The 13,453-nt window shown below is 47.5% G+C and overlaps 1 protein-coding gene across 2 annotated transcripts in view; it reads left to right on the forward strand.

Moving 5' to 3' along the window:
- DUSP16 (dual specificity phosphatase 16) overlaps positions 1-13,453 on the forward strand; it is a 707,767-nt gene that overhangs the window by 464,051 nt on the left and 230,263 nt on the right. For both annotated transcript variants that reach the window (XM_069628708.1, XM_069628709.1), the window contains one exon: positions 10,572-10,735. In XM_069628708.1, the coding sequence (XP_069484809.1) occupies positions 10,572-10,735 (164 nt within the window). The remainder of the gene's footprint in view (positions 1-10,571; positions 10,736-13,453) is intronic.

Below are 13,453 nucleotides of genomic sequence, written 5' to 3' on the forward strand. Positions count from 1 at the left end.
GGGATGACAAAAAGTATGATGCCATGGCTAAGAAGGTTTTTTCTGCCTGTAGCATGGCGTTAAAGTCTATTAACGCGACCTGTACGCTCGCTAGGTTCAGCCACACCCTTTGGGAGTGCGCTTCATCAGCGGCTGACTGCCTCCAAGAAGGAGAGGAAAGGGACGCATTTTTAAACATCATCAGGGATGGTAAAGATGCGATGTGCGAGACCCTACAAACTGGCCTAGATTCTGCTGACAGTATCAGCAGGGCCATGGCGGCAAGTACCACAATCCGCAGGCATGCGTGGTTGAGGAAGTCTGGTTTTGCCTCTGACGTGCAAACCAGGCTTTTGAATATGCCCTTTGACGGTTCTACCCTCTTTGGAAAGAAGGCGGATGACAGTTTGGAGAAACTGCAAACGTCCAAGGCAGCAGCCAAGTCATTGGGAGCTGCTATCCGTCAGAATACCTTTCGTCCTTCGGGATCATCGTGGAGAGGACGGTCCTTTCGTTACTATTCCTCATATGGAAAGGGCAGAGGACGACCGGCTCAAAGAGGCCAAGGAAGATTTACCCGTGGTGGACGGGGTAGGGGAAAGAAAGCCGCACCCGCAGGAGCAGGAGCCACTTTACCTTCGGCAACTGCATCAGCCGCTTCAAAACCACTCTGAGGTCTCCCCTCACAGAACACCAGTAGGGGGCAGGTTAACTCACCATCTGACGGAATGGCAGGCTATTACGTCAGATGCTTGGGCTCTGGAGACAGTGGCCCAAGGTTACTGCCTGCCCTTCCTACATATCCCTCAGAGTCATCCACCGGGGAACAACCCTTTGAAGCTTCCAGATCCGCTCCTCTTGCAGGAGGTTTTAGACCTGCTAGAGAAAGGTGCCATAGAACTGGTACCTGTAGCGGAAAGGAACAAGGGTTGGTACTCCCCCTACTTCATAATACCGAAGAAGGACGGAGGACTGAGACCCATCTTAGACTTACGGGAATTGAACAAATTCCTCCGAAAGGACAAGTTCAAGATGGTGACTCTCTCTCAGATCCTTCAGGCCCTCCAGCTTCAGGACTGGTTGGTATCTCTAGACCTCCAGGACGCTTATTTCCATGTGCCGATCCATCCCAGGCACAGGAGATACCTGAGGTTCGCAATTGGCAGCTCTCATTATCAATTTCGAGTTCTGCCATTTGGGCTAACCTCCGCCCCGAGGGTCTTTACCAAGCTAATGTCGGTTGTGGCTGCAAGTCTAAGGAGGGAAGGGATTCATGTCTACCCTTACCTAGACGATTGGTTGATCAGAGCTGTATCTTCGGAACAGGCTCAGAGACAACTAGATTATGTTTGCCACTTCCTTCACAAGCTGGGCTTCTCCCTCAATTTAAAGAAGTCACAGATGATACCATCACAGAGACTCCAATTCATTGGAGCAGTCCTGGACACTTCCCTGGGAAGAGCCTTGCCACCAGAGGTGAGGGCTCGAGATATTCTGCAGATGGTCATCAGATTTCAGAATGCCCAATATCTCCCAGCCTACGACTTTCTGAGGTTGCTAGGCCTCATGGCATCCTGCATATTTCTCGTGCCGGAGGCTCGCCTGAGAATGAGATCCCTCCAGTGGGCACTGAGAACTCAGTGGTCACAGTTCTCAGGAAGGATGACAGATCTCCTTCGGATCCCGGTCAAAGTAGCCCGAGACCTTCAGTGGTGGGCCTGTCGGGAGAACATCCTGAAAGGAGAAATGTTTTGGCAACCATGGCCGGAGATAACAGTAGTCACGGATGCCTCACTCACGGGGTGGGGAGCTCACGCCAACGACTTGACCATCAGCGGTCGTTGGTCTCCATCGGAGTCCAGACTACATATCAACCTGTTGGAGCTGAGAGCCATCAGACTAGCGCTGAAGGCTTTTCTGCCGTCTGTACGGGGAAGAAACGTCCTAATAATGACGGACAATACAGTGGCCATGCACTACCTCAACAAAAGAGGAGGCGTAGGCTCACTACCACTGTGCAGAGAGGCGATGCAGCTCTGGTTTTGGGCAATTCAGGAAGGAATCTCTCTATCGGCAATTCACCTAGCCGGAGAGAAGAACTTGACAGCGGACGCTCTGAGCAGGCAGAGCACAGTCTCTCACGAGTGGGAGATAGCTCAGGAAGTCCTTCAAGAGATCTTCGCCCTTTGGGGAACCCCTCAAGTGGATCTGTTCGCCACCAGTATCAACAGGAAGTGCGACAGATTTTGCTCAAGGGAATTTCCCCCGAGAGGAGCTCTAGGAGATGCGTTCGTAGTGGACTGGGAGTTCCCACTTCTGTACGCGTTCCCTCCGGTCCCTGTCATTCCTCAAATGATCAGGAGGTTGAGAAGGTTTCGGAAGACCATGATCCTAATTGCCCCGGATTGGGCCAGGAGAACGTGGTACCCGGACCTTCTAGACATGTCCATCTGCCCTCCAATTCGACTGCCATACAGAGAGGATCTTCTCTCGCAGAAGGAAGGTCAGGTTCTCCATCCAGCCATCAAGACCCTCAACCTTCACGCTTGGTGTCTGAAAGGTTGAGGTACAAGGATTGGGACCTTCCGGATGATGTTATGGAGGTGTTGCTTTCGGCCAGAAGGCCGGCAACTAAAACTCTATACCGCTGCCGTTGGAACAAATTTTGCAGCTGGTGCAGAGAAAAGAATATTGAACCCTTTTCTTGTGGTACACCTATGGTGTTGTCATTCTTACTTTACCTGGCTAATTCAGGCCTACAGGTTGGCACAATTAAGGGCTATCTCGCAGCGCTATCAATCTTTAAGCGCACTGCAGAGGAGCCTTCATACTTCAAAATTCCATTGGTAATACAATACCTAAAAGGATTAACTAATGTTTATCCCCCGAAACCTTTTCAAGTTCCCTTATGGGATTTAAACCTAATTTTAAACTTCCTAAAGGGTGCCCCTTTTGAACCACTACACTCTTGTTCATTGAAGCTTCTCACCCTCAAAACTGTTTTGCTAATAGCATTGACATCTGCTAGAAGGGTTAGCGAGTTGCAAGCCTTATCGTGTAAACCTCCACATACAATCTTTTACAAGGACAAAGTTGTTCTTCAGGTGAAGCCTAACTTCCTCCCGAAGGTAGTCTCGGAGTTTCACATCACTCAGAAGATTATATTACCTTCTTTCTACCCTCCTCCTCATCCGGGGAAGGAGGAAGAGAGACTGCACAGGCTGGACCCTAAGCGAGCCTTGAGCTTTTATATCAGCAGATTGGCTAAGATCAGACAAGCAGACCAACTCTTTGTAGGTTATGCAGGACATAAGTTGGGCCTTCCAATAACAAAACAAACCATCTCCAGATGGATTATTTTAGCCATTCTGGAGTGCTACAAATTGGCAGGAAAGGAGCCTCCTCAAAATCTAAGGGCTCATTCTACCAGGGGTATCGCAACATCCTCAGCCCTTCAAAGAGGGGTGCCAATTCGAGATATATGTGCGGCTGCCACATGGTCGTCCGCACATACATTTACCAAATTCTATAGCCTGGATTCCTCCTCTAGTCAAGAAACTAGATTCGGCAAGGCTGTGTTACACTCTGTCCATTCTGGAAGGGTAACATAACTTTTATTACTCCCGCCTCCAGTCACAATACCACTGCTATGGGAGTCTATCTAAGATAAGGAATACGTCGGAGGACAACAATCCCTTCGAAGAACTAGTTACTCTTACCTTGTAACGTTCTTTCGATGGGATGTTCCTCCGACGTATTCCTTATCGACCCTCCCATCCATCCCCGCAGTATGACTTCCTGTGGGTTTGCAGCCTATGCTCCTTCAAGGTGATTAGTCTAATCCAAAAAAAAAAAAAAAAAAAAAAAACATTACTGGGGACTACAAAACGGAACTGAGCAACGGACGCTGCGCGCGGCCTTTATAGGCAGGATGACGTCGACGTCGGCACGGAGGCCGTCGAGGGTCATCGACTCGGCGATCATCGACGCGCAGCGCCCTCTGGCGAAAAAATTTTCCGAGGCCAGCAAAGCTGAAGGATTTCTATCTAAGATAAGGAATACGTCGGAGGAACATCCCATCGAAAGAACGTTACAAGGTAAGAGTAACTAGTTCTTCCCATGAGGCTTCTCTGCCTAGTAGTCCCACAGCCTCTCTTTCACTGTCCAATCCGGCAATCCTTCCTGCTATAAGTCCCTGTTTCCCTGGGTCCCTTCCTCTTCTTCTTTTGCAGCGCACCGATTAACTGAACAAAGTCTAAAATCTAACTGAATTATCGTAACTCCAAACAGAAATTGTCTTTTCTATCCACGATAGCTTTGCCATGCTCTAAATTCGCAGGACTGATGCCTTCCATACACTAATCTGTTACTCTTTTGATCCTCTCCTACGCAAAAAGAGAAATGCGCATGTTAGGGAAGGGGAATACAGTTCGTCACATATCATAATCAAGTGTTTACGTACACAACTTTGAAACCGTTACAGATCATAACATAACACCCATCGCTGTATTCCATAGGGTGGGATAATGCTCGCCTCTGTGTCTTTAATAGAATCAAGACTTCCTACGCTAGTCGCATGGGCAATCTTTATTCTATGACAAGACCGGAGGCGAGCATTATGCTTGTTCAAAGCTTTCTACCACAGCAGCTGCTATATTGGATACTGGTTTGAAATAAAAAGTCTTAAAGACTGAGTCGCTCGACCAGTCTGCTGCTTTCATGATCTCTTGCAGCGGAACTCCTACTGCAAAAGCCCGTGAAGCCATTGCTCCCCTGGTAGAATGAGCCCCAAATTTAGACGTGTCTATACCTGCCAATTCCATTATTTCCTTCACCCATCTAGCTATAGTAGCTGATGTGACTGCTTTGTATGGTTTTATACGCGCTATAAGCAATTGTTTCACTCCTTGTGGCCTAACCGCTGCTGTCGCTGCTTCATAACACTTTATGCAATTTGCCACACACAATTTCTCATTATTCGGCCAATATGGGTATGAGATCACTTTAGAGTTGGTCTTTGTACGCTGCACTATGGTAAAGGCTATCCCTTCTGGGTAATACATCTTTCTGTCTAATTCGAGTGCTTTAACGTCTGAAACTCTTCTACAAGACACTAGGCAAAGGAGTGTAGCTAATTTGCCTGAAAGTTGCTTTCCTGATAGTGAGTTGTTACTAGGCCATTGCTCGAACAGATGTATAATTTTTTGGACATCCCACAGTGATGAGTACTTGGATCCGGGAGGTTTGCTCATCTTCACACCTTTCAGCAATCGGGACACCGCCGGGTGTTCCCCTATTGGTGCCCCGACCACTAACTCATGCCCCGCGGAGATTGCTGACCTATATACCCCTACGCTCCTGAAAGCTCTACCTGCTGAAGGGAGGCTGGCTAGGAAATTCCCTACTTGCACTACAGGTGCTGAAATGGGAGATATACTCCTCCTCCTGCACCATAGGTCCCAGGCTTGCCATGCGGAATTATAGCTCCTGATTGTAGATGGGGCCCATGATAGGTTGATAAGTCTTGTAGCGTCTTCTGAAAGGCCTGGCAATCGCCATCTATGCCTGAAATTCTGCACGCTATCTGTGACAAGGATTGATTCTCTATCAGAGGATGAGGAACTCCTGCTGGATCGACCAGCAAGTCTGGTCTGTATGCAATCTTCTGTGGAAAATCCGTAGAAAGTTCCATCAGAACTGGAAACCAAGCTTGCTACTTCCACTCTGGCGTCACTATCACTATTTGCACCTTGTCTCTGCGCACTTTTGCTAGTACCCTTGCCAGCATCGCGAAGGGGGGAAAAGCATAGTTCTTCTGCGACCCCCCAATGATGCATGAACGCGTCGGTGCCTTGGGCTTCCGGGTCTAGCCTCCAGCTGAAGTAGTTCGCCCGTTGAGTGTTCAGTCTCGAGGCGAACAGGTCTGTGTGCAGGGGACCCCATTTCGCTTCCAGTCTTTCGAATATGTACCTGTGTAGTTTCCAGTCGCTGTAATCCACTAGGTGTCGGGAGTTCCAGTCGGCCACTGAATTCAGGGCCCCTGGGAGATACTCTGCCTTCACTGTGATCTGTCTCTGTAGGCAGTCGTGGCAGAAATCTTTTGCTAATTCCGCTAACATCTTGGACCTGGTACCTCCCAGTTTGTTGATATATCTTACTGCAGATATATTGTCCATCCTGAGAAGTATGCTGCAGCGTGCTTTGTCCCTGGTAAATGCTTTCACTGCGAAAGATCCCGCTAGTAACTCTAGACAATTGATATGAAGTTCTAATTCTTCTTTTGACCATCTTCCTCCTGTCTCTATCTCGCCACATCGCGCCCCCCAGCCGGACCTGCTGGCATCTGACTCTATAACCAACTCTGGTACGTCGCCGAAAATGGCGCGGCCGTTCCAGGCTTCCATATTGTGGAGCCACCAGATGAGCTCGGACTTGCTTTCTTCGTCTAAGGGCACTAGTCGATGGTATCTCCAGCCTTTCCTTAGGTATTTGATCTTCAGCCTCTGAAGAGCTTGATAATGTAACGGCCCGGGAAATACTGCTTGTATGGATGCTGCCAAAAGCCCTACTATCCTGGCTAGATAACTAAGAGAGATCAGCGGCTTCTTGAGCGCTGTCCTCAGATCTTTCTTGATAGCCTTCATTTTCTGAGTTGGCAACTCCAATGTAGCTTTCTTTGTATCTATGGTGAAGCCTAAGAATTCTAGTCGCCTGGTTGGCGCTAGCTCTGATTTGTCTCTGTTCACCAGGAATCCCAGATTGGAGATCAGCTCTATCGCCCAGTGGACCTGTTTTTGTAAGCGGTCTTTGTCTTCGGCCATGAAAAGGATGTCGTCTAAGTAGACGATCATCCGACATCCTTGTTCTCGAAGTGCTGTCGCAATGGGCCTCATGAGCTTGGTGAACGTCCATGGTGCGGATGCTAGACCGAACGGCAGGCATTTCAATTGCCAGAGCTTGCTTCCCCATCTGAATCTTAGGAAGTGTCGGAAAGGCGCTGCTATGGGCACGGTGAGATATGCGTCTTTCAGGTCCAGGCGCGCTAGCCAATCTCCCTTCCTGAGCAAGTCTCCTAGTAGATGGATCCCTTCCATCTTGAAGTGTTTGTACACTAACCAGCTGTTGAGCTCCTTCAGATTGATCACTGGACGAACTTTGTCCTTGCGATGTACTACGAAAATATTGCTCAGGAAGGAATGGGCGCTCTCGGTCGCCCTCTCTATCGCGTTTTTCTGCGCTAAGGCTTGGATCTCTGCTCCTAATAGCGCTTCTTCTGTTTGCGTCATTTGAATTCTGTGAGGAGGCCGATTCTGCACTGGATGATCTATGAACTCTAGCATAAAGCCTTGTACAGTCTGAAGGACCCACGCATCTGACGATAACTCGCGCCAGTTGTACGAATAGAGCGTTGTCCTGCCCCCCACAGGAGGATAGGTCGCTGCGCGTTCTCTCACCTGTATTGTTCTGGTGTCGGTAATATCCGACGTCCCTGCGAGCCTCGTCCTCTGTTCGGGAAGAAGGCGTCTTGTTGTCGGGTCTCCCAATATTGGGCTCTGGGGCCTTGCGCTCTTCTGTTATTGAAGCGGCCGGTCGAGCGGCCTCTATATCGACCGGCCCCTGAAAAAACTCTTCCCGGAAACACCTTCCTGATAGAGGCCTGCGCCTTCTCCAGCGCCGTATATGTACCGACGAACCTGTTCATCTCCTTAACGAATGTATCACCGAACAGGAGACCTTGGGCGCTTTCCCCAGCTTCATAGGACGCTAAGTCCCCAAGTTTATCAATTTTCAATAGGGCTGATCTGCGTCGTTCCGAAGATATGGCGCAGTTTGCATTGCCTAGCATGCAGACTGCCCTCTGCGCCCAGCTTGCTAGGATGGATGGGTCGACTGGCTCCCCTGTATCTCTGGCCCTTTCGGCCAGGTCCATTATCTTTGCTATAGGGCCGGCTATGTCTAGCAGCTTGTCTTGGCATGTTTTCCATGCCCTATCCATACCTTTCCTGGTGTCTTTCCCTGCCTTCGTAATGAAGGTTAGCATCTTTGCGTCGAGTTCGGGTGTATCTGCAACTTTCCCAGTCAGCTCTGGCCTCGGACACTCAGCTTTGAGTCTGAATCTAATGTCTTTTTCCATAGGCTTCCTCATTTTTTGGGCCATGTAAAGGGCTACTCTTGGAGAGGGCGTCCAGTCTGTCGATCTGGGGTGCCTTATGGTGTCCGGGTCGAACATGTCTGATATGTCCTCTTCATCCAGAAGGGCCTCCACACTGCTGGCTTTAGGCTCGCCTGCACTCTTTTGCGAGACCACGCTTACTTTGCTTATGCTTTGAACATCCTCCTCTGGCTGTTCTTGATCTGAGTGCTCCGAGGATGATGAATAGGCATCGCCTATATTTTTCGCCCCCGGGGTAGGGGGTACGAGGTTGGGCAGGGCTGTCTTCGTCAGGAAGGCACTTTTAAGCCTGTTGAATGCATCGGCCACCTCTAGGGATTTATCCTTCCCTGTACTTTCGCCCCGGGGAGTAGAAGAGTGTTTCCTCTTCCGGGCCACTTTCTTCCCCTTCTCACCTTTTTGCAGAGGATTTTGTGTGGAGGTTCCTTCTCCGGGACCATCAAGCGTGCCAGCTTTTCTGCCCAGCATCTCTTCCAGGACTAATAGCCTGTCTTGTAGAGGCTTAACTCCTAGTGCTACGGCTTGAACTAATGAGTCGCCTAGCACTCTCTTGAAGCTTTGGGAGAGGTATATATCTTCCTCCATGCATTCTGCTTCCTGGTCCAGTCCTCCTTCGCTCCCTTCACTCCAAGCCTCATTTCCCATGCTGTATGCCATGGTAATTGTATGTGCCGTACGGAGGAAACTAGTGGGTTAAAGACGTAGCTCCTCTACAATGGTCACTGATATTATTTATTATTATCTTTAAATCTGGGATACCTCTGCTGTGCTAGGGCGAACCGCTAAGAAAATAGAGAAATTCACGCTCCTAGGAATGAAATAAGGGCGTAGGACTGGCCGTACGTTTTCTCCGAGCAAGAAAAGTTCCACGGAGGAGATTGTAAGTCAATGCGCATGCGCGCGCTTCACCTTGTTTCTAAGGTCAGTTGGGCTTACTCCGCGTATTACGCGAGCTCCATCAACGTTAGATGCATTGTCGTGCGGCCGGCTGCCTGAGCCCTAAATCGAGTGTCAGATCACTCGCGGGCTCGGCAGGCGGCCGCTCTGAAATACGCTATGCTACTCGCGAGGTCAGCGCATATAAAGCTTCGCGCGAACGCTTTGCTGCTGGTTAGTTACACACGCGCACAATTAAGAATAAGTAAAGTCCATTCTTGAAACGTTTCAACTGACAAAGATAGTATAATCAAGCACTATCCATAATAAACGTCAATTATCTGTGGCTGCAGCAAAAAAGAAGGGACCCAGGGAAACGGGGACTTATAGCAGGAAGGATTGCCGGATTGGACAGTGAAAGAGAGGCTGTGGGACTACTATGCAGAGAAGCCTCATGGGAAATGTAGTTTTGTCATGTTAAAACAATGTTTTCATTTCTTCTTTTCTCTGTTTATACGAGTTATATAAAAAAAAAGTGTTATATATGAAAACAAAGATTTAAAAAGCTGTGGTTAGCAGTAATTAAAGAAGATAAAGCATAATGCTCGCCTCCGGTCTTGTCATAGAATTTGGAACTTATTTGGTCAATTTAAGATGCCAGTTAGGAGTTCTGCTTACAAACCTCGGATGATTGTCTCGCACCTGTAGGCTGCCTAACACCCTCACTCTGACTCTGGATCTGAGACGTATTCCTGGTGTAGACACTGCATCACCTTTTTGTTCTGCGTCAATTTCTTTTGTTGCCACAATCGTGGTCCTGTTGCCAGGGGTCATTAGGCTTATAGGCATGGGCTTGTGGTTCCTCGACCCATGTTGGCTGGTGTTATAGGAGGCAAGATTTGTTTAGAATATCTAAAGATGGGAACAGCTGGCAGTGGTGAACAGGAGGGGATAGACAGCACAGCCACTTAAGCCACCATATGAGCCACGCCCTTTGTTTGAGCCCATTTGAACGACTGCTATATAGTCTAATACTTGTGTACTTGGCAAGCATTATGCATTTACCTCCATTGCCAGAGATGCTGCCCTGTATTTTGCGAACTACAGCTCATTTGGGTTGTTTATATTTTTTTGTCACTGTGCTGAATGAAGAGCAAGGGATAGGATGTAGTGTTAGTGAGCAGACGAAGTACAACTAAATCATTAAAGTGATATTTGAGTTCATAGCCCATTTTCCTCTATACAACCACCACCACCTCCTCTGAAACGGCCAAGTATGCTTGCTGGTATGTTCGCATGTGCTCTAGCTACAATCATTTGTTTCTACCATATGAAGTCTGATACACAGTAGGCTCTTTCGTGTGAATTAAATTATGGCGGAGACTGCTGTTAGTAATCTACTAAGTGGAGCCATTTAGGAGATTCTGTAGTTCTGTATCAATTTAAAGGTTTGCTTTCATATGTATACTGTTGCAGATTTGTGTAACCAGGAAACCAAGTTATGGGGATGGAGCAGATTATATAATTAAATGATCCTTCACAGGTGGATTTGCCGAATTTGCTGCATGTTTCCCTGGCCTCTGTGAAGGAAAGGCTACATTGGTACCAAGCTGTATTTCCCAGCCCTGCCTGCCGGTTTCCAACATTGGCCCTACCCGAATCCTGCCACATCTATACCTGGGCTGCCAGAGAGATGTCCTCAACCGGGTGAGTGCTTAGAAGTATGATTTCTTTGATGTTCCAGTATTAAGTTTGTATCATTGAAGTTTCTAAGAAAAGAACAAAAAACGGGCATACGTTAGAGGCACATTCTGCATGGTGTTGCAATCCTTTGCATTTTTAGAAGGTGGAGGTGTGATGTTATACGTTTTCAGTAGGGTGCATCCTACATGAGGATGGTGCAGTGTACAGCTGGTCTCTTGTAACCTATTTTGTGACGACCACCACACAATGTGCCAAAGAGCCTGTATTCTCGTAATATGGGCTTTTTCCAAATCTGATTACTTGCGAATTACCCTGTACACTTTTACAACAAATGGCAGTATGCGTGTAGAGAAATTAAGGGATCTATGAAGGTTCCAAAAAAAAAAAACTTTGCAAAGTTTTAACCATAGGAGCACAATGGATCAAGAATAGGTAGTGTGTGCAGGTTGTGGCTGAATGCAACAGCAACTAGGTACACTGCATAGCAGATAGTCTTGAGAGTATAGATTTAAATGTAATGATTTTAGGATCAGTCCATGACTAGGATTGAAAATGATTCACAGGAGATATAACTGTAGTTAAGCAACAAATGGCAACCAACAAAAAGATATGTACTGAAGAACAGGAGTCTGAAAATTACTAATTGAGCATTTGAAGATATAAAGGGAAATGAACATACACTGGGGGAACCAAAAAGGGCAGAGCGAAGAGAAAGTTTGAGATTTTGTGGCATACCATGTGATGAAAAGTCCACATTTTGCAAAAGTTGAATAGTTGGGGCCCCAATGTAGCAATAACCAGACATAAGCAGAAAAGTGAACGGTCAACTGTTGCACCAATATGAAGGAGCAAGGGGATGCAATAGAAGCGGGATGATACAAGAGTAAAACGGGAGCTAAACTGAGAAATTCTGATATAGACGTATTTAAATAAACCAGTGGTCTAGAAGAAATTGGACTCATTCACCAATTTCAAGTGTTGGCAGAGACCAGAACACAGCATCCTACAGCTATCGAAAACGGACTGCAACAACCTGACCCGCCTTCCACACCCCTCACGTTTATAGGTCATCAGCTGACTAAACTTCTGGAAACGCTTGCTAGGCTTTCCCCCAGAAGAATATCCTGCCTCCTGTAAACACAATACAAACCTTAATTCACATTTAGCATTTCTTTGGTGTCTATTTCGTTTACCGTGTCCTATGAGCAGGTCTTCCTGCTGAGGGGCGTAGGCACTGCACCGAGTGTGTCTTCATTCATGGTCTCTAAGCGATCTTTTGTCTGTATGAGGCACAACTGGTTTAGCAAGTCGTATGCACTGAAAAGACCTTACCACGAATTCCTGCAGACAGCAGGTTTCAGTCTTATACTCTGTGTGCTCATGAGATCACTGGAAAGTAAACATTGCCCTAAGCCAAGTTTAATACAACGCATTAAAGCACAACAAAGGGCGTTGGAAGGACGAATCAAAGGCAAAAGTTGATAATGTGGTGCAGTAGGTGGGTAAACCAACCAAGTTTCACTCGACAGAGTTTGAAACTCCATTGCTAGGGGGATTGATTAAAATAGCGGAACAAAGCTGGTTGGTATTGGATTGAAAGAAAAACATTTGGGAATCCTCTGCTTACAAGTACCAGGAAAAAAACAATAGGAGACAATTATAGAGGGGGAGAATAGAGTGCTATAAAAGGAGGGAGAGCTAGAACAAATTACTTGAGCACACTGAAGAATGCCATGATTTGCCAGCTCAAGATATTTAAGATGCAGTTGGAAAGGCAGAAGGTGAACCAATAAACAATGGTGCCTGTTATACTAAGAGCTAGGATTAAGTGATCAACTGCAGGGCTCCAGAGAAGTACTTCCAGCAATGCAATATAGAGATTAACTGAGGCCAAGAAGGAGAGCAGCAAAGGTGGCCTCCATTGGTCTGAGCTCTCTGCTGCAACACTGAATTATGTGTTTTCCCCACAGAAATTGAGGATAACACTGACACCAATTACTTCAGAATGTACCCAGAAGAGGCATAGAGGACATCGGACCACTGGTGGTTTGCGACGACAATGGCTTGCGCAATCCACCACCAACCTGTGGTGGAGCCGAGAGAGGGGAGGCTTTCCACCCTGCAATCAGTGATGCACACGAGGCGCAGACAGCCTGTCTGGTGCAGGAGAACACAGGCTGCTGAATACCGTTTATCACAAAAGGAAGGTTGGAGGTCCGAAAAGAGGGAACAGAAGCTGAACCGCTGAGTGCATCGGGTACATGGAACATTTACTTCCATTGTTTCGAGGTACGGACATTCATGCCCCGGAATTGGCAAGAGAACCCCTGAGGGATTACCTGGCGCTGGAGGGAATGTAGTCGCAATACATGAGGGTTGGGGTACAACACGGCCCTGATGGGAGCTGAACATTGGAAGGAAGATATTGTGAGTTTTGGGGATAACACAGTGAAGAGGACTGGTTGACCTCTCAGAAGGCTGTTAGAGGTGTAAGAAAGACTTCGATGCGGAAATGTAAGTTTTATATTAAGTTTATTACGCGGCGAGCCCGCCAGCACAAGTCTTCTCCTGTTGACTCTATCTCGACCATCGCCACTGTCAAGCGGTCCCTCTCCCAGGTTCTAACAATTAGAGAGGGCTCGTGTGACAGCACGCGCACTAAAGCATATCAATTCTCTACATATCTTCCCCTCAGGAGAATAAAATTAACTACAAACATTT

Source organism: Ambystoma mexicanum, chromosome 12 (genome assembly GCF_040938575.1).
Source record: "Ambystoma mexicanum isolate Mex_15411 chromosome 12, UKY_AmexF1_1, whole genome shotgun sequence".
In the NCBI taxonomy this organism is placed as follows: Eukaryota; Metazoa; Chordata; class Amphibia; order Caudata; family Ambystomatidae; genus Ambystoma; species Ambystoma mexicanum.